At 31.6% G+C, this 21,966-nt stretch overlaps 1 protein-coding gene across 1 annotated transcript; it reads right to left on the bottom strand.

The window, feature by feature from the left end:
• Positions 1-3,394: 3,394 nt before the first annotated feature.
• Positions 3,395-19,578, bottom strand: LOC108910737. Its single transcript, XM_018715438.2, has 4 exons — positions 19,365-19,578; positions 11,906-12,327; positions 7,484-7,747; positions 3,395-4,741 (listed from the first exon to the last, which is right to left on the bottom strand). Exons 1-4 carry the CDS (start codon positions 19,558-19,560, stop codon positions 4,652-4,654), a joined length of 972 nt encoding a protein of 323 aa, XP_018570954.2. The 5' UTR covers positions 19,561-19,578; the 3' UTR covers positions 3,395-4,651.
• Between the last annotated feature and the right edge of the window lie 2,388 nt (positions 19,579-21,966).

The following is a 21,966-nucleotide window of genomic DNA, read 5'->3' as shown; positions in this document are numbered from 1 at the left end:
TTCACTATTGACTTTAATTTCGGAAATATGAAAAAATCGCAATCTGATTTTTGGCACAAATCTGACGAATTGACAAAGATGAGTATGTGGGCGCATAGTTATGGTGCAAGAACCACGAGTTGTCTCGTCACAACTCTGGTCAGGGTTCACTGTTTCACCTTGAGGCAAGAATTCAAAATGCACAATTTCATTAAAGTCGAAAAAACAGTGACCATCACTTTGACATTGGATCGAGACTGACGTGCATCCTTGGGGCGTGGAGGTTCTTTGCCAATCCATTGTGATGATTGAATTTTTGTCTCAATGTCGTAGCCGTAAACTCAGCTTTCGTCTCCCGTTATGATCCTTTCAATGAATGTTTCATAGTCATTAGATAGTTCAAGGCAAACGTTCATACGATTTTCTTTCTGTCATTCGGTCATCAAACGAGGAACAGATTTTGCTGCAACTCGACGCATGTTCAATTTTTCAGTCAAAATTTCATGGCATGACCCAATTGAGAGTCGGCAATTTGCATGCACCAGATCTTTGACTTCCTGGACATGGGAGTAATCAGTTGAAGTCGAAGGCCTTCCTGATTGAGGATAATTTTAAATCGTGAAAACCATTCGTAACATTTGTAACGACAGCCGGGACTCGTGATAGGTTATTTGTTAGTTCTCGGAACGGATGGGCCAACTCAGTCAACAATAATTATTGAAAAGTTAAGGGTCCTCAAGTAGGTTTAGCGTCGCCATAAAGTCACTGAGAAACTGGTGCCTCTTGTCACCGGAAGTAATAAATTTGAAAAGCTCGACCATCGTAGTCCTTCAGAGAAGGCGTCATGAATTTAGCAATGATTTTGAACAAGTAGACTTAGATCATCGGGGCCATGTGTTGGGCATCTGGTAGCGTCTGTTTAGCCCATGGTGAAGGGAAAAATCGATATTTCTAATAACGCGCGAAATACATACGAAAAGAATTCCAATATATTTAATTAAATAAGTTGTTAAAATGTTGTGAGAAAAATAATAATAGATCAAATAGCTGGTTTTTAGGCGGATTTTCCAAGCTATAAGAATAGATTAAATGATATTGACTAATCCGTCCATACAATTGAAAATTCAGTCAAGTAGGTATTAACACGGTATAGTTAAGCCATTTCGATATTCAGGGCGCCCACTAATAAGATAAGAAGAGAAACTTCTGGACTCAAGAAATGGGCGTGTCGAAGCGAGGTGTCGAATTCAGGAGAGATTTTCGAAAAAAGGCTGTTTCTCCTTGGATTCCACAATGCCCAGTTTTCTTAATTTTGACTCAGGTTAATTTAATAACAGAAGTTTTTCCAAATTTTGCTATGAATTCGTGTTGGGTTCCCTGAATCTCGGTTTACGTTATCGCGTGTAAATTAATTCGAATTCGCTGTGTCTTCGTTATTTTGTTTGTGTTTTTTTTATTGTTATGAAAAGTTTTGGTGTTTGCCTGTTCTTCCAACTTAAGTGTCACCCTATACAACCAACCACTAGATTACCTTGTACATGAGCGACGTACGGTTAAGTGTCTGGAACTCATTCTCTGAACGTATAATATTTCTAAGTTCCCATGTATTAATTAAAGTGTAGATGATAAAAATTATAAACTCCCTTTCGAGGAGTTAATAGTAAACTCTTTTGAAATCCGTTATGATACTGATCATAATGGTAGTTAGATAAATAAAGAAATAACCCCTTACGTCCGTAAGCTTGTTTCAAAACTTGAAACGTTTCCGTGAAAGTTTTCACGCAAAATTTTACGTTGTTCCAGAAAATTGCATATTTCAAAAAGCGACACTTTGTACTCGAATAACGATATGACGAATATTAAATGAGTTATCAGCAATCCAAGAACATGTGGTTATAGAGGAAATTGTGCGCAACGCAATGCTGCCAACCGCATATCACTAAATATCTCTATTAGCGCGTAATTCAAAATTTTCGGTTATTTTTTGAACAGACCCTATTTGAGAAATCATTCTATATACTAAAATATTTAAACCAAACTTACCTTAGTCCAAAAGTTGATACTTAAAAGAGATAATTACAGATATTGCACAAATTTTGGGTGGCGGAGGTTCTTTGAGGCGACGAATCCAAATCCTACCATAATTTTGATGTTACTTATTAGAGGGCGTCACTTGTATTTTGTATATTTTTAAGATGTCATAACTTCTTTGCTCCTCGGTATATCTGCTTCTGTTGATATTTTTTTTCATTCAGTTTTTATCTTTGTATTTATAATTTTAACAGGCAACATAACAGTCAAAATCAGCTGAATTTAAAGGTATTACGGTCTGAACATAGAAGAACAGGAATATATGTTATGTCTTTATTATTTTTTTTTATAATTTATGAATCGTTACATTACATGATCCTTTAACACATAATATATACAAAAATCTATTTAACACTACACAAACTGTTTAAATAAGATTACTTAGGTTATAGACAAGGCCACTTCAAAACTTTTCTCATATTTTTACTTATTTATAACCGATTCAAGACGAACAAATTGAAATACTAAAACCTTATTGTCAAGTCAATACATATATTTTACGACGTAATACATATACAGACTGCGTTAGTTAAAAAATGATTGGACAAAAAAAAATTTCGGCCATTCAATTCATTAACAATCGTTTAAGGAAAAAAGTTTATGTAATAATGATTTATTTGAGCAACTTATTTACATATTTACAGTGAAAATGTTTCTTAGGTATACGTTTTAAATAAAAAAAAGTTAAAAAACGTGAGAAACGTGAAATATATCCAAGCATACTTTTGCGATTAGAAACAAATTTCCAAAACAACAGTAATACAGGGTGAGTCATAATGTTATTAATTTTAACCATGTATTCGGAAGATCTATTAAAGACAGAAAATTGAAAAAAAAAAATGTTACTCGACCTTTTAAAAAATAAGCAAATTACTCCCGTTAATTTCGAACGTTGAAGAGAAACAGCAGATTTCCCCTGTCGTGTTGAATTTTGTAATTGATTTCAAAACCAAAGTGCAACGGATCCCAACTTTATTAAAAACTGCTATGGACGAATATGTGTTGTTTTAGCTGTACTGGCATAAATAGGTGCCATACTACTCTTTGAAAAGCAATAAGTCACTTGGTATACGTACTATAAACTGAATAATTAATTGAACAAAACACTAAAAACTCATATTCAATTATAAAAGAAAACATTGAAAACGTTAATAATATTAAAAATACTAAATTGTAATAACCTAACATTCGGAAACAATTATTATCGTTATACATTTGTTTTTATTAATAAATAAATAATACTTATTAATATTTAAAAAAAACCTGTTAATTACCTGTTAGCGTTTACTACGAATTAAAAATGCAGTAAAAGCTAGGTTAGTGACCGAGTAATGCGGTAGGTCGAGATTTACTCTCGATAAACCTTTGTGGGACAGCGATCAGGAGCGCACCGAAAAGGGGTTTTAATTATGATCTTCCCTTAAAATTAATGATATTATGACTGAATCAGCCTGTATAAAAATGTATTATTAAAAATTGCCTTAGGAAATACATAGTTCGTTAGGAATAAATATGTTAAACTCGAGAAAGGTAAAATGTTATAAAATTGTAATATGTTCAGATATATTTGACTGAAAAAGTTGCACTCAACAATGTTTGCATGTGTTGAAGTGATATTGGACGGAAATCCAACTGTTTACACTTACTATCATAAATGCCAAATAAAAAATAATATTTAAAGCGAATTATAATAAATCTCCTTACTTGTACAGACTTAATATATGGCAGTACATCATAATGAATTTCTATAAGAAATAATAGTAACAAAATAATCATTTTATCGTTTAATGTGAACAACATATTATATACGTATATAATACATATTATTTACCTAGACAACAAACATTTTAAATTTCGTTTCAACAATTCGAAATTATAATTAATGAGAAGGTATGCGAATTTTGTTTAACGGAGGTTATAATAATTATATGCAGCAATTTACATTTTTTTTATATTTATAATTGATTTGTTGTCACAGCTATAAAAATTTATATTTACAGGCAACTGCAGTATGTTCAGACTAAATAGATGTTAAAAAAAATCTTATAGTATCTACTCACTACAACTTTATACAAAGCAAATGTTTAACAAAAGTTGTTACTGAATGTACAGAAAAAAAGTGTGAATGTCTTCGTAGAATTTTAGTTTTCACTTATCATTCTTTGTTCGAAAAAAATCTATACTGCAAATTTAGTCTGCACATGCTGTTTTTAAAATTCGGATTGTGACTGTACCATCACAGTCTTACAATTGTCCTTGCTCGACGAAAAAATACAGAATAAATAACAACAATAAAATGTCAAATAAAATTTTCACTTCATATAAGTAACAACTTCTCTAAATAAATTTCTAAAAATACATACATTTCAATATAAATATAATTCCAAATAAATAAAAATTGCTCTGAAAGGAATAGAGGACATCGATCTTATAAAAATAAAATATTTCCCGGAGAAGTCGAAATATTCGGAACGCAAACGATGAAACACTTAGTATAAAGGTAACACTCACATTAAAGTCATATAACAATTAAGTATTTATTTATAAATATACCAGTCCTTTGGATTTAAACTTAACTAGGTCAAAACCGAGTCGCCGTGACAGTTCGGGGGAGCGTAGAAGTTATATTTGGTGTTCTTGTGTTGGAACCCTCCAACAGCGTCTGAAGAGTCTGAAAAAAAAAGACGGTATACTTATATAAGGCAAAATTTCACCCCAGTTTTAAACACCACTAAAGTTTTGCCAAGCATTTTAGAAACATAAAAGCTACCTGTTACTTAAAAAAATCTGGGAAGCTTTGGAACACATCATTGTCTTAGAATCATTAATTTTAATAAGCAGTTATTACACCGAAGCCAACAATTTGTGCTAAAGGACGGTAACAAATGCCAAGATGATGCTTTGGTCTGAATTTACATAAAGGTATAGGAATGTTGATGGTTCCCCTTTACAAGGACCTTCTTGAATTAAAGCGCTGAATTCTCAATGAATTCTGCATTATTCCGTGTCTAAATGTCAGTATACTGTTAATAAATGTAGCAAGGGCAACTCGCTATTTAATGGTTATTTCAAAATAAAACACCAGCTTGAGGAAAAAGATATTTTAGAATTGATCAAATATGTTTTCAAGGGAAATGTAAAAGGATAAAAACGAGGAATAAAATTATCAAAAAAATTAGCATTATTTCTTAGATCCAGAAATTATTCATATTTTTCCTACATCTGAGATTAATCATGACAATTATTCTTTTACTAAGACAATAATACAGGGTTTAGAGGAAAAAGGTTACAAAGTATTTTTTGTAATATGTGGCAATAACGTTATTTTTTATATTTATAGAATCGAATATAGAATTTTATATACGTTATTTGATTTCTCCTTTTTTCAATTTCTTTTAAAATACCATTTCTGTTTTCCTATCTCACCATAATCTCTTCCCATCTCTATCAAAAAATAATAATACATTTTTTCTCGCATTTTATAGTTACTTTATTATTACTATACAGGGTGATTCACAACTTACCCAAAACAATTTGGGAATAGATGCTTCATAAAAAGTGGAGTCGATATCGTAAAATTTTTTTTTGTAAAACCCTTATAGTTTCCGAAAAAAAAATATTGAAGTTGTAGTATTTTCAACCTTTACATCGTTGAAATACTGTAGTCTCTAGTGTCATTCGCCCACATGGCCCAGGCGATTTCCGAATACTGAAATCCGATTTTTAGTATTGTCGTTGTTGCGATAGTGTTTACATTAGTTTTTTCAAGTGTCACAAAATGACTTACGTGTCTAGCAACTCGGAAGATATCGTTAATTTATGGTAAAGCAAGACAACATTTGTGTTAGTTCGTAGAAACGGGGTAAGACGGGCCCAAATGTGTTTACAGTTGTTGTAACACCAGGTAACACATAATAATGGCAAAAGCAGTTGAATATTGACTATTCCCATACTTTATTGTAAAGTCTTTAAGGAAAATAAAGGTTATTTATTTATTTATATGCTGATATAAAATATGTTTATTTTATTCATTTCTTTCCTTGGAAAAACAAAAATCATTCAGAATTTTAACGACCAAGAAAATATTTTCAAGTCCCTTTTTTAAATCTGATATTATTTACATCGAAAACTGCAAACACTGATTACTTCCAACTATTTATACTTGGTGTAACTTTAAGTGGGGGTCAATTTTTTAGGGGCAATCGTACGTGTTCCTCAGAAACTAATTTGAAATTTTTTATCAATTAAATAGTCATAATTTATAATCTAATTTTTAAAATGCACTTTAATAATTGTTACTTTTTTAAACCAACTGTAACGATGAAAAATGATTTAGTAAAAACAGATTTATTTTGTATGACTTAGAGACGTGTTATTTTAAAGTTACCATATTTGTTTGATGTCAGTGTGGAAGAAACGCCGAATATTAAATAAAAACAATCTATTTATTAAATATTAACTGATATTGGTATATAGATACGTTACTAATTGTAAGTAAAACTGATTTCTGTTTTACAATAATATTTTTTTCCTGTTTTAAAAAACCTACATAAAAAATACAAATGCTTACTAATCTGATTGATACCTATGAAATATTTTTTTAAAATCGTTTTAAGTTTTTAAATACAATTGTGTTACTACTTTCAATGTCAATAATCTGTGACATTGATCTAGTTTAGCTGAACTAAACTACGGTCACAATTAAGAAAGTTAAAACAGTACTATTTAAAAAGGATAAAATTTTAAACAAAATGCCGAATAATTTTACTCTTTTTTTCTTATTCAGCCATTTTCTTAGCCGAATAGATATTTAATAGCATACAATTATCAACGGTACACTCTGTACAGTTTAAATTTAAGCAGAATCCGATCCTGATCCGAACGCTTACGAAGGGCAACGGAGGCTAGCAAGAGATTTAGGCTCTCTAGAGGAGCATAGCCTCCTGTGTATTTTTGGTGGTCTATAAGTAGGCTCAGAATGATATTTGTTTTAGTTTCCAGTTTGTCGGTTTACGCTAATGTTTTTTCAAGTGTCTTTGTGTAATTAAGCGTGTAGTCTTATAAAGTTTATTAAATCAGTGTTTTTAGTGACGATGCGCAGTGTATTATTCTGTTAATATTCATGTTTCTGGGTGTTATTATGAAAAAAAATATATACGAATAAAAAAAGAGTTGATTTGGTAAGGGCCTACTTTTGTCGAGAGAAAACGATGATGCTGCAAGAAGATGATATCAGATGGATTATCCCGATGCGCGATGGATGGATTTAAGAGATTATGGGAGCTTTGAACGCCAATACACCAATATTGGATGGGAACAAATTCAGAGAGTGAGGAAAAGAGAACCAGAAATCTTGAACGTAATATAAAACGTAAAACTGAAAAAAGTTCTTGATTTAATCATCGATACTTACATTATTATCTCTTGGATTCAGCAACGGCGTTTCGGAACTAACGGAACCATCGTGCAGAATCTGGTCGTCCCGGAGGGGCCTGGGTATGTAAGGTGCCAGATGTGGATGATGCAGCGTTTGGAACGATGACGGTAGCGGAGGACTGAGGGGTTGCATGCACTGGGGCATACGTTTCACGTCGATTTGGGCGTAGACGGTGGGCTCCTGCCTTCGTATCACCGACATGGGTATGCACTGCTGATTGTAGATCACCTGGGGAATCTGCTGATTTGCAATAGACAATTCAGCGTATGTTATTTCATCGTTCTGAAAAAAACATCCCCGCTACCATATCTGTTAGTAGAAAGCCAAGTAGCAATCGTGCATGTTGTTAGTTTCATCCACAATTTCCATTCGTACTACAACTATTCTACTATATATTTTCAGGAAGCATTCGTTCTGAGGGAATGGGAAAAATTATGGTCCTTTTTATTTCAGTATAAATTTCTTTCCAACTAATTTCGGCTATTATGCCATCTTTAGGGGAGAAGAAAAAAACTACAATATATAAAACATATATTTCAACATATAAACAAACAGAAAAGCAAATATTTTCCAATTATAAAATACAAACAACACAATTAAACAATTACATTAATACACTGATTGGAAAATATTTGTTTTTCTGTTTGTTTGTTTATAAGCTGAAGTTTGTTTTTCGTATATTACAGTTTTTTTCTTTTTCCCTGGAGATGGTATAATAGCTGAAACTAGTTGTTTTGATGCTAGTCGTACGGTCTTTAGTTTTTTTATCCAGATTCTTTAATTTACTGATAAAATATAACTCGGTTACTTTACTCCTTATCACGTTGTTGTGTACAAAATTATGTTGTTACAAATACCTAAATCTATTTTTCATCGCCCACGTTAAAATAAAGTACCTACGAACCTGGTATGTACGATTTACTTGCGGATCTTATAATAAAACATACATTTCATCTTCATAAAATTTCATTTAGTCTTTTCAAAGACAGGAACAAACAATTTTAATTGAAAAATAAACTTTTCTTGTTAAAACGAACGCTGTTAACCCTTCTGTTTATATATTTTACCACGCGTGCGTGTTATTTAAAGAAAATAGATATTTTTAAAGTAATTTATAAAAGTAAAAATGGTGCCTATGTTGACTATGCTACGATGTTTGTGACGTAGGAGTTTATTTACATTTTTTTTTAATTGTTGAAATTTACAGCGCCGTAAAATAAACCAAGAAAAGAAAAACTATTCTATCAAAAAAGTCTTATTTTATGTTAAAATACATTAACTATAGAAAAGCCCTCCTTTTGGAAATATATAAATTTGTTTCACGTTAAAATCCATATCTGAAATAAATATCTCGGCTATTGGTGTAGCAAGTCATCCGTTAACCATCGAACGTCTCAACAAATTTGAACATGGACCGCAAGGGATAAAATATGACTTTTGAAGGGGTGCAAATACCAAGATGGCGTTGCGCAATTTGCATAAAAGGTTGGGCTATGTGGACGGTCCCTCATAATGAGGACCTTCTAGATTAAGACCACAGAATCCTAAATACGACGTACTGTGCTTAAAAATAGGTGTTAAATTTCATGAATTTGAAAATAAATTTGGGCGCCTGAAGATTCAATTTTCGAAACGTATTTTTAATGCTTTAATTCAGTGTACGGATCCTTTAATTTTAAATTCAGCAATTTGTTTATTGGCCAAAAATGGCAGACTCTAAAACATAGGCGTAGCTTACAGTGGGGCAGACTGGGGCGCCGGTAAAAATGAATTATTTAAAAACCTCTAACTGACGATTAAATTTAAAAAATAAAAAATAATTTAAAAAAAATTAATAATCGATAAACAAAAAATTATAAATTTAATTTATCATAAAACAGTTTTAATTTATTAAAGTTGGGAAACATGATAATTTTAATCATGTGCTTTTTTTTGTCACATCCTCCTACATACATAAATATGAATCAGTTTGTATTAGATCCTTCTTCGAATTAAATATTTTTTGTTTTATTTATTTGAAATTATTACAAAAAAACATTTTTTTCCGTCTAAATATCGTCAGCTAGGTGTTTTTAAATGACTGATTTTCTAAATTATTTTTTAATTTCACATTTTTTGAAGGTTTTAATAATAAAACTTTAAAAAATACAGGGTGCGGTAAAATGATAGGTACTATTTGGGATGCCAATAAAAACCAAACCACATAAAGCGAACATTTTTAATTTTATTTTTTAAATCTACATTTCATGCCATTAAGGAACGTTATTTTTTAAAAATGATATCTTTTAAATGACGGCCATTATTGTCGATGCACTCTTGTAGGTTCTCTGTAGGTAAGCGCATTTTTGTTTTTTACTAATGAAAAAAAATTATAAGAAAAAACTTTTTATAGTGCTGAAATAAGATTTCCATTGATTCCAATTATAGCAATGCACCCAATTCATTTTATCGTTTTCAAATGTTTAAATAAAACCATTTTTTAATAAGTAGTTTATATTATGTAATTTTGTTTTGACCTACCCTGGGAAAAATTCTGGCTATGCGTTTGCTCTGAAATATATAAAAAGGATATTGATATATGAAGACTTACTGAGAATATAATTTTAATTAAACATGTTTCAACTAGCTACATAAACGGTTACAACAAATTTTACAAAGTTTTAACAAAGAATTATTACTATACAGGGTGATTCACAAATGGTGACCAAAAATGAAACCTCGTATTCTTTGGTGAATTTTAAGGGGTCTTTCCTATAAAGTTTTTATCTAGGACGCTTCGTTAAAAAGATACAGGGTGTTAAACTTCAAAAAATATTTAAAATTTTTTTAAATATGTAATTTAAAAACTAGTAAGTGAAATAATTTGAAATTGGACACATGTATTTACATATGTAAACATTATACAAAATCTGAGGGCTTTTCCTAAAATTTACATGCTCCAGTGGCGGAGATACAGGGTGTTTTTCGAAAAAAGCTTGATTTTCGAGTAAAACTTAAAAAAACAACTGAAAACACTCTTACTTAAGTGACATGATAAGCGCTAATCATTCGGTTAATTTATTCGAATAAAGAAATTAATAACATTAGTAATAATTTTAATGATTTTATTTGAGTAAATGCTCAAAAATACCACCATTTCCACGAACAAAGGCCCGACATTTTTTCGAAAAACATAAAATAGTAGGAATTTGTAGAAGATTGGAAGACGAATCCGAAAATATGGTTGTTGCAGTAAAGCAGTGGCGTACTATTTTATTTAGAAAAATATGCCAAAATTCAACATCCCTTACATATTTAGAGAAATCTGATTTTATTCATAAATAACCTGCCATAATGTATTTTGAATGTGATTTGATTTTTTTTTACTAAGAGTGGATTTTTATGTAGTCAAAGTCTGGTATGATGTTTGATGTGGTTTAAAGCAGTTTTAAATCATTTTAATGCTTTCTGAAGCCGTTTTGATATATTTTGACGTATTTTATAGGAGTTCTGATGCTTTCTGAACGATTATAAAGCCAAATAGACAAATATGAAGCTGTTTTGATTATATGTTCTGAAATTATTATGTATTCCAAGGTTGATTTGAGGAGTTTTGTTTTATTTTGAAGTAGTTTTTACATCTTTGGTTGCTTCGTAAAAGTAAACTATACGATTAGGTTTTATTCTGCATTTTAATGTAGTATTTTCCAATATATTTGTAATTTTTCGCAATTATTTTTACTGACGATCCTCAAATAAAATTTCATGGACTTGTGGGTCTTTGGGATCGTAGATATAAATGAAAACATTTCTTTAATCTCGAGGCGATATTTGAGAAACGATTTTCCTTCCGTAGGATTATCTTTTTTGTACTAGGAAACTGTCCTTTCTTTGAGAAATACAACAAAATGTTATTAAGAAAATTTCTCATAGTGAAATATTAAATATGCAAGCAAAATTTTAATGTCTTGAACCTATTTTGGGAAAAATCTAAAATCAAGAAAAATATCAATGTATAGGTCTATATTACTACAAATTTTCAAAAATACCCAGCTTTTCATCTAGAGAAACTTTTCTTAATAAACAGCATTTTGTGGTATCTCATACAGAAATGACACTTTATGGATTTGGAATCATGGCAGATGTTGTTTCACAAACAAGTTGGGCTTGACCCAGAAGGCCATTTTCAAATACCAACATTTTTCGTCTCTTTCAAGAGTATACTTACATGAATACTAAAACATAATAATATGACATAATAGCACTGTAAAAATTAAAAGCAAACTCCGTAATCCATATTCCCAAACATACTATTAACAGTCTCCCAATAAACAACCGCATGAAAGACTCAAAATGCCAGATTCAACCTGCCACATAGAAAAACATTCACTTTTCCAACATGCAAGAGCTCCAACTTACTGTTTTTGGTCCATATCCATCGTAGGACCCATTTTTGGCTTGGCTGTTTGGACTCTGCATCCTGCTATACACCCTCAAAGTGGCTGCGTTATTCAGTCTCTCGAAGGCTCTTTCCTCGTCCTGGTACTCGTCTTCTCCGTTGTTCTGAGGGATTATATCCGGGTTCTTTTCTTCCAAACTATCGACACTGTCGTTTAGATCCTTGTTCAAGGGTTCGGTACTGGCCTTGTCGCTGTTACCCGCTACGCATCGTCGTCCGGAGGACGACAATCCTCCGTCGTCGTAGTCCTTGTCGTCCCTGTCGCCGCCGCCGCGTAGGCGGATGACCACCACGATGATGATGGCCACCAGGATGAGAGCTGCCACCACTCCGATCAGAGCGCCTAGTAGGGGGGTTATTTGAAGAAGCACGGGCGTGGTGGCTGGAAAATATTGGGCGGATTATGTATATTTTCGTGAAAGGGTGACTGGGTAGTGTCCTTTCACTTATTTGAAAATACAGCGTCATCTTCAGTTTGTAATAAAACATCAAATCATAGCATACAGCCATTGGCTGTTAAGGAATTTTATGGGCGTTTAGAATTATAGTTTTTAAGTTTCCAAAATAAAATATTGCAATCATATCGCACTTTTAGTCAGTCAGTTAGTTAGGTTAGGTTAGATGTCATCATCAGTTCCTTAGTTTAGTCATTTTTAGCAATTTTGGTAGAAGAAAAAAAATTCACATGGAAATTTTGATGTTTTCCAGGAAGTAGTTTATTAGTTTTTTATGCGTAATTCTAAAGGAATCCAGGTTTTATTATATACAGGGTGTTTCTGAAATAAGTGCTTTCCTTGAAAACGGTAATAAACGACATGGAAATAAGCAACTTTTATGAAACAACTGATCTTTTAAATTGAAAAAAAAAAATTCACATGAAGGTTTAAATAAATTTAAAGCCGTCTTTGGTGCGGCAGCCAGCTGTACCTGCCGCGCACCGCAGTGCGAAAGCGGTGATGGCGGTTTTGACGGTTTTAATTTTATGTTCAAAAATTTATTAAAATCTCTTTTAAAAGTAACACAAAAATTAAATGAATTAACGAATTACTTCCAAACGACGAAGTATAAATATTTTATACGCTGGTCAAGTAATACACACACAATGCACGTGCACAAGATGCACAGGGTCGCCTTACATTTATGGTTGATTTTCTTAATTAATTTTCTCGAAAACAGAAGCATTTAGATCATCAGTTGCTTAATAAAAGTTGTTCGTTTTCGTGTCCTATCAATCTATTCAAGGAATGTTCTTAATTCAGAAACGCCCTGTATATAAAGTGTCCCTAAATTTGTGGCATATTTTAAGAGAATTATAAGCTAGGGAAAAGCAATTCCACGCAAATCAAATTGTTGATTTCGAAAAATGTTCTGCAAATGTTTATATCGGGCACCTAAAATAAATCTTTTCTTTAATCTGTCCCATCAAAATTAAATCCAAAGGATTTAAATCTGGAGACTGCTATACTTATATCGGAAACGGAAGCGATTAGGAAAAATATATGCTTAGGTTTTCATCTTTTGATCTGCTTTCTAAAATTATCACTAAGATAGGGACACTTTGTATTCTATGCTTCAAAATTCTATGTCCCTTAATTAGACTGTCGAACTTCTACAGTGTGTTTATTGGTCTAAATTTATACAAAAAGTTCAAATAGATTAGGAGTAAATTCCATTGTCTCCTTCCAAAGATGTAGAAGTTTGACGATGATTTGCTGATAACGATTTTTGAGTTGTATCAGTACCAAAGGTATCAACACGTTTTTGATTATACATTTCTTTCCTATTTACGAAGAATTAGAAAAAAATGAGTTGCATGGAATTCACTTTTCATTAGTTACTTTTATAAAGAAAGTGTCGATGTACCGTTTACTAGAAAATGCAAGTTTTGCAACTTGAAAGTGTTGTAACTTAAAAAAATCTAGTGAACAATTTTAATAAACGACGCAGAATACATCAAAGAAAGCTGTGCTGATCGTGGTGAGATGTTAATGAATATTTCTGAAACATTGTATTATTTTTGGTGATAATTAAGTGAAAAATTCTCGTGAAAATTATGTGCTTTAGCAAAATTACCATCACTCTTTCAAGTACAGGGTGAAAATCTTTCAAGAGACAAAAAAGCAATTTATTTTTAACAAGAAAGCGATGAACAAGAGGCTTCTATTCAATCCATTTTTTTATGACTATAAATATGAATCACTAATAGTCAAATACGTGTACTTAATTTGGTATTGGTCCTTTAAATGCAATTAGATTTGTTGAAAGCAGATATAAATAGGTCATCTTCAAGCTGCTGTTATCTTTGTAAGAAATTGGAATTGGATCACAATATATTTAACCTTTTCTTCATTAATTTTGACTGGTACAATTTGTGGACGAAATTGACACAACAAAAACGTGATTGTCAATTGTCAGCTGGTGATTTTTGCAATTTAGATTTACCTACACATTATTATTTAAAATTAAATAGAATGGCATAAAACCAAGAAGTTACACCACAAAACAATTTTCACAAAATATTATTTTAAAATACTATATATTAGATTAGGATCTAGTCTAACAATATGATGAGTATGCAGAAATCAAGCAAGCCGTATTAGTCCAAATTTTAGTTTATCAGGTTACATAGCTTACTCGATGAAAAGTGTGTTAGTAGGTTAGATTTTAATTATTTAAATCTCTGCTTCCTTGCTAGAATATAATATACCTACTTCAGTAAAATCCTGAAGAATTTAATAATGCGATGCGTAAATCTAGGATATTACGTTCTTATCTTAGCAGCAAAACGGCGAATTAAATAATTAAACTACAGAAGCCATAATTTTTCTTTTATTCCGGGTTCCGGAAATAATTGTGTAACTTGAAGTCGTCCACCAAGTACGACTTTGAAGAAGAACTTTCATAATCCAAAATTAAATACATTTTTCAGTTTTTTGCTCACTTTTTACATTTAAATGGATAAATGACAAGTAATAATATTTCTCAATTCTTACGAAATGAGTCACGGTAATACGGAGTGAGCCGCTTCCAATGAGGTCCAATTCTCGAAAACTACCAAAGATAAGTTAAAATTAAAATAAAAAAAACTCGCGAAAATGTACTAATTATTGTCCAAAATGATCACACAATTAAGAGAATTGCAGTTTAAATTGTATATTTAATTTTTTTTAAATATTTTTAAAAATATACGCAATAGATGCTTGATTATTTTCAGTTTTAAAAGTATTTGTATCATAATATTTGTCTCTCTGAAGATATTTGGTGTATATGAAAATTAAAGAAATTCATTTCGAAAGAAATGTAAAATACAGGATTTCTACTTTATTATAAAGGCATCAAGCTAATTCAAAATAAATAAAAATAAAATAATAAATTAAAAAAAAATTCTAAAAAACCAAATAAAGTTAAATAATGTTCTTCGATACTAGAAATCTAGGTGTGTCAAAAATATTTAACTTCTCCGACAAAATTCCTACCTGCTGATAATGCAGGAAACAACTATCCTATGCCCCAACTAGCTTTGAATGACACCAGCAATATCTAATGAATAGTTAGTTATAAAAAAATTTCCAAATTTTTTTGGACAATTTTTATTTATTTATTTGAATTGGTTTAATGTCTTTAAAAAGTAAAAATACAACGACTAATAATAGAATACATATTTTTTTAAAACACAACTTCTACATGCCCAATTTTGATTAGTTCCTAATCGAAATAAACCGGGAAAAATTACAATTTCCTGATAAATTCCAAAACTGAGCAAATCTTTCGCCCCAGTGTTGCCAGCTATACCATAATATTTTACCCTAGGAGGTATACGGCTATATTTCCTAGCCCCAGATTATTTTTTAGTTATTATAAAGATTAAAAAGATGCAAGGGCGTCGCTAAAGGGGGGGGGGGAGAGGGCAGGTATAAATTCGAAAAAGTACAAACACAAATTTTCTGAAGCTAAGAAAAGAAATTAGAAATTTTTAATAAAATATTTTATTTACTTAAACTTTAATTTTGAAAATTAATACATTATTTTATTTTTTAGCAATTGTAATAAATTAGTATAAATATTTGTTGACAAAAGAATTTAATTTAATGTTAAAAAGTAATACATTTCCATATTTTAAAAATTTAGCTCTGGAATTTTAAATTAAAAAAAAAATAATAAAAATCTGGCTGAGAAATGCTATGGTATAAAATCATCTCAATAGTCTAGCAATGATGAGTATACACAGAAAGCTTATTTTTGACAACCATGAAGATTTTATTACCACTTGGTCGACACATTTTCAAAAAATCCGAGATTATGTTTTACCTAATTTTCGTTTTTTTAGTTATTTGTATATCTTTTATGTTTTTTTTTTTGTATTAAAAAGGTTTTATTAAAAATATTTCTAAAGAATATTAAGTCACTGCAACTATTTCTACCTACATTTTTACTTATAATTTATATTTCTTCCATCCTCTCTCTTATCTTGCCCCCCTCTAGCCCAATGGCTGGCGACGCCCTTGTAAAGCTATATTACACAAAAATTCAGTTTAATTGGTGGCGTTCTGCGAAAGATCAGATCGGTTAAATTCAGTCGGTAAACAAATATTTTGTCGGTTAGTCCAAACAGACTGGGAATATTGGACAAGTTTAAAAAGTGACTTCTGATGTGGTCAAGATCATTCAGCCATGAATTATGCAGTAATTTTGATACAAGAACTCAATGCCTTGCGATGTGAATAAACAATAAAGTTAATAAAAAAGCGTGATAAGACTTTTCGGTTCGGGTTTGAAAATAACACGAACAAAACAAATATTTAATTGGTGAGAGGAAGCAATTTAACAGCCAATTTTTTCACTTGACAGGTTTGATCGAGTTAATATAAACATTCGCTGAACGCAGCCATTATTAATAGGCCAGTCATTATAGCTTTTTTCGGGGGGGAAAAAAATACTATTAGAAGTTTTTTTTGGGGAATATTGTTCAGAAACGTGTTATAAACAAAATATCAAAAAATCAACTCGAGACTAGTTGGGAAACTTTGTTAAAACAATGGTCAAAGTTATGGAAAAGTGGTTTTTTAACTCGCGTAAAAAAACTGTTAATCATAGAGAAAAAAGGTTTATACAAAAAAGGTAGGTATTAGATAAATCTGTAAAATAAGACAAGTCCGATTAAATTCCGATAAATTGTCAAAAATGGCCGTTTTTTTCAATTGCTAATAATTAATGCAATTTTCAACGCAGACACTTGTAATTCAGGATTTTTGAAGGTCTTTGCACCCTTAATAAGTGATAAAAATTTCAGCCCGAAAGCTTCATTAATTTGGCGTTGGCGGAATTTGTTGTCTAAGAAGATGCTATTTTCAATTGATTTTTCCCAAGCTCAAAGGCGTTGTAGAGTTTCGATCATTAGTTGTTTTTGTACCTAAATAGTTGTATTGACATATGCATTCATTGAGAATTTAATTTTTCAAATTTAATTTGTTTAAAAATGACTGAAAGAATATTAATATTTTTTAAATTGTTAAGATAGGTAATTATTATAAACTGAAATAGTGACGTCTATTGTTTAGTTAGTACTATTTTTCTTCGAATTTAAAAAAAATCGCTGTCTCAGTTGATTAGAAACTGAGACAATTTTTTTTTATTTAATCGCAGTGTCCTTAATTATTAAGAGCCGAAATTTGGAGAGAGTATACATTAAGAGCTATATTTTCATGTCCTACATTAACATTAAGGTGAATTCAACTATTTAATTGTAAAAAAGAAGATAGCGGCGATGCGTTCTATTACTCGGTCTAGCGAACGAGTGGGAAGAGCGAGGCTAAATAAAAAATTAAATCTCGGGTTGAAATAATGTTAATATAATAGCTTTAATGCTCATGAATTTTCGCGCTACCACAAATTAAAAAAGAATCATCTCGATAGGTTCATTATTAACCGAGATGTGGCAAATTTTTCTAGCTCCATCGATTTGAAGCCGCTCGATCATTTTCCTGCGCGCAACCAGGCGCGTAGCGCGCATGCTCCGCCTCGCTCTCCCCACGCGTTCGCTAGACCGAGTAATAGAACGCATCGCCGCTATCCTCTTTTTTGCAATTAAATGGTTGAATTTACCTTAATGTTAATGTAGGGCATGAAAATATAGCTCTTAATGTATACTCTCGCCAAATTTCGGCTCTTAATATTAATAATTAAGGTCACTGCGATTAAATAAAAAAAAAATTATCTCAGCTTCTGATCAACTTAGAACAACGATTTTGTTTTTAAAATTTGTAGAAAAATGGTACTAACTAAACTATTAGAGGTTACTATTTCATTTTATAATAATTACCTATCTTAACAATTTAATAAATATTAACATTTTTTCAGTCATTTTTAAACAAATTAAATTTGAAAAATTAAATTCTCAGTAAATGCATATGTTAATATAACTATTTAGGTACAAAAACAACTAATGATCGAAACTATACAACACCTTTGAGCTTGGGAGAAATGAATCGAAAATAGCATCTTCTTAGATAACAAATTCCGCCAACGCCAAACCATTGAAGCTTTCGGGTTGAAATTTTCACCTCTTATTAAGGGTGTTAAAAACCTCAAAAATCCTGAATTACAAGTGTCTGCGATAAAAATTGCATTAATTATTAGCAATTGAAATTATTTAATACCTACCTTTTTTGTATAAACTTTTTTTCGCTATGAATAATAGTTTATTCACGCGAGTCAAAAAACCAATCTTCCATAACTTTGACCATTATTTAAACAAAGTTTCCCAAATAGCCTCGAGTTGATTTTTTGATGTTTTGTTTATAACACGTTTCCGAACAATATTCCGCAGAGAAACTTATAATAGTATTTTTTTCCCGAAACAGGTTGTTTTATGTCTATAATGACTGGACTATTGTTCATTGTGAATGAATCATTAATATTGATGACTGTTAAGATTTAGGGATATTTAGTTGACAGTACCAGTCATGTAATGCTGGTTATCTGTTCGGAGTCACGTGGTTTGTAATCATTTATGAAGGCCCTGTATGTGACTTACACTACAAACTGCAAATTACAGTATGTTTTAAAATACGAAATTTTGTTTGCGTGTTGCGTTTCGTCTGAGATTAAATTGAAAGTATGTACACAAATTTCGAACCTATTTTTAATAAAAAAAATTAACTGTTATTTTACTTTCGAGTATTTTCAAATTACCCTAAAATGCTAATTACCGTTCTAAGCTGGCAACACTGTTTCGTCTACACATTTCTAAATTGGCATACGAAAGCACTATTCCCATCTTCCAGACGAGACTATCTGCGCTTGTTATTAAAAATTCGCAAAAAGCAGTTGTTACTTCGACTCGCAAACCCTAGATGGTGTTAGTCCTAACTAAATAAAACCTGCACCCCAGCCACAAGGGCTCTACATTAGCAATCTTACCGCCAGTTCTAATTTTAGCGACGGCTGGGGCGTAAATGATATTGGCGTCGCTCGTGATGGATCTAGCGTCCATGGTTCTTATAAATAAAAGCAAATCCTCGTGCTCTTGGGGTAAATTACCAATTGTAATTTCTTCTGGGTTTTGGGAAGTGGCCGTCCCAATCAATAAACGACTATTGGCGTCGTAGACCTGCATCAGATACGTGCTGGATTTGTCCCGAACTCGGGCGGAAACTTGACATTTTACTTGAATGCTCTGTCTAGTCTCGTGGACGATCGTACAGTTCTCGGGCGGTATCGGTTTCGGTGGGCTTTTCGCTAGACAGCAGAAATGGGAAAAGTAAAATAAGAAAATAACGACAAAAAAAAAACAAAAATTAAAATCAATAAACTGAAAAATTAAAACAAGTAATAAAAAATAGTTGTGTGCATCTTCATACAAATCTTTCATTTTTGGATAAATCATTTCTGGGATAAAATATTATTAACTGCTGTATTGAGAGATAAATACTTTCCTTATATGTGGAAACAGGCGCTTGGTTTACCTTTACCTAAAAAGAATAACCCTACTTCTCTTTCCGATCTTAAAATTAATCAGTATATTACCGACTCTTTCAAAAATGTTTGAAAAAATTTTGTACAATCAAGTGTATAATTATTTTACGAGCAACAGACTTTTGCCTCAGTCGCAATGTGGTTTCAGAAGGGGTAGTGGTACTTCGACTGCCCTAGTCACCGTCACTGATGACTTAATAAATGCTCATGATATGGGTTTGGTTAGCGTTTTGGCTTTATTGGATTTCTCTAAGGCCTTTGATACCATAAATCATAAGCCTTTATATTCTAAACTTAAATATTATGCATTTGATAATGATTCACTCACACTAATCAAATCTTATTTACATGGAAGATCCCAGAGTATACGTGTTGAAAATATTTTATCTACCAGTTTAGAAATTCTCTCTGGTGTTCCTCAGGGCTCGATTCTGGGTACCCTGCTTTTCATAATTTATACTGCCAACATATTAGAATCTGTTCATCAATGTAAATTTCAAGCATATGCCGATGATACTCAACTTTATTTTCATTTTAATATTAATGATTTTCGACAGGCAAATGACGTCATCAACTCTGAAAAGAATCGTGGCGCGGTTTTCGCAATTAATTTTTCTCGAAAATTCAACTGTGACTTTATCTATACTTTTTGTCTATTTCCATGAGAAATAGAATAGAAAGCTTTTGTGCAAAACCGTACTTATCTTATCAACTTCGACGTCACCTGTTACACGGGTGTTGTATAATAATGAAAAAGTAATATTGACGGTTGGTAGAAGGAAGCACAAAAAACAAACGCCTAGGTAGGGAATTCTGGAAAGATCCTAAATAGTTGAAGATAGGCAATTGAAGTGAGAACAGTGTGCAGATGGGTAATAAGACGATCGGCGGGTAGTGTGACAAAGTAGTGAAAAATTAAGTGATTAACCGGTATTAGTTAGCAGGTAATATTCTTTAAGTACTTTGTTGTTAATTGTTCTATATAATCTTATGATTGTGATGGTTATAGATGTTTCATGATAATAATTTTTTATATGTTTAGCTTCCATTGTTTTATGCTCAAGGGCATATATTTTTCTAAGGTAAAATTATTATAATTATTATTAACGATTGCTCATTATTTATTTCTTGTTAAAATATATATATTGTCTTGGGCGTCCAGACATTTCAATAATGACTCCTTTGTTTCACATTTAACTTGTTTTTGTCCTAGTTACGTTGTCCGAAAAACATAGATGTTTCATGATAATAATTCTGTATATGTTTAGCCTTCATTGTTTTATACTTAGGGGCGTATATTTTTCTAATATAAAATTGTTACAATTATTATTAACGATTGTTAATTATTTATTACATGTTAAACTATGTATATATTGTCGTGTCTGTCCAGATTTTGCAAAAACAACTCCTGTGTTTCACATTTAACTTGTTTTATCTTGATTATGTTGTTCTTTGATTTCTTGTGCTCACTTTATGTCATACGTCTATACGAGCCTTGTTGAATTTACTAACATTTTCTCCCGTGCGGAATGAATCTGGATTAAGCTCGATTGCCTCCCGTATGGGACTCCAGTGTTAAGAAGGATCTTCCCAAATCTCAACTTTAGCTGGATAGCCTCCCGTCGTATGGGACTCCAGTACCTTCCGGCTCTGCCGGCTAACTAACACCAAACCTCTTCAGTTTTACTTGAAAGTGTATGACTAATAGGGGGTAACAGATGACATTTAGGGACACATTAACTGAGACAGGTCTTATTCAGACAAGACTTATTTATCACCAGCAAAGGATCTTAATTTATGCCTTTGGTTAGCGGTTGTTTTGTATTTATATTTGGGTGGTAAGAGCAACGATCGTGGGTTTCTCTGCCATGCTCTTTCCCCACAGGAGCTCTAGGTGAGCCTGGCACTCTCATTCTATGTTAAATGGTTGTTAATGTTTTTGTTGTTCTTTCTATTTGTCACATGTTTAATTTGAATATTGTTGTATGTAAATAATAAAGTTAGGTGTATTTACTCTGCTTTTGTTTTATAAAATTAAACCATACAT

The sequence above is a fragment of the Anoplophora glabripennis genome, unplaced genomic scaffold (assembly GCF_000390285.2).
Source record: "Anoplophora glabripennis isolate ALB-LARVAE unplaced genomic scaffold, Agla_2.0 scaffold402, whole genome shotgun sequence".
In the NCBI taxonomy this organism is placed as follows: Eukaryota; Metazoa; Arthropoda; class Insecta; order Coleoptera; family Cerambycidae; genus Anoplophora; species Anoplophora glabripennis.
Note: the sequence above shows the minus strand (reverse complement) of the source record. Positions and strands in the feature narration are given on the sequence as shown.

Coding starts and splice junctions, on each gene's coding strand:
- LOC108910737 (XM_018715438.2), bottom strand. CDS start 19,560: ATGCAGGTCTACGACGCCAATAGTCGTTTATTGATTGGGACGGCCACT. Junction 12,328..19,364: donor CGCTAAAATTAGAACTGGCG/GTAAGATTGCTA, acceptor AATATTTTCCAG/CCACCACGCCCGTGCTTCTT. Junction 7,748..11,905: donor ATGGATATGGACCAAAAACA/GTAAGTTGGAGC, acceptor ATTGCAAATCAG/CAGATTCCCCAGGTGATCTA.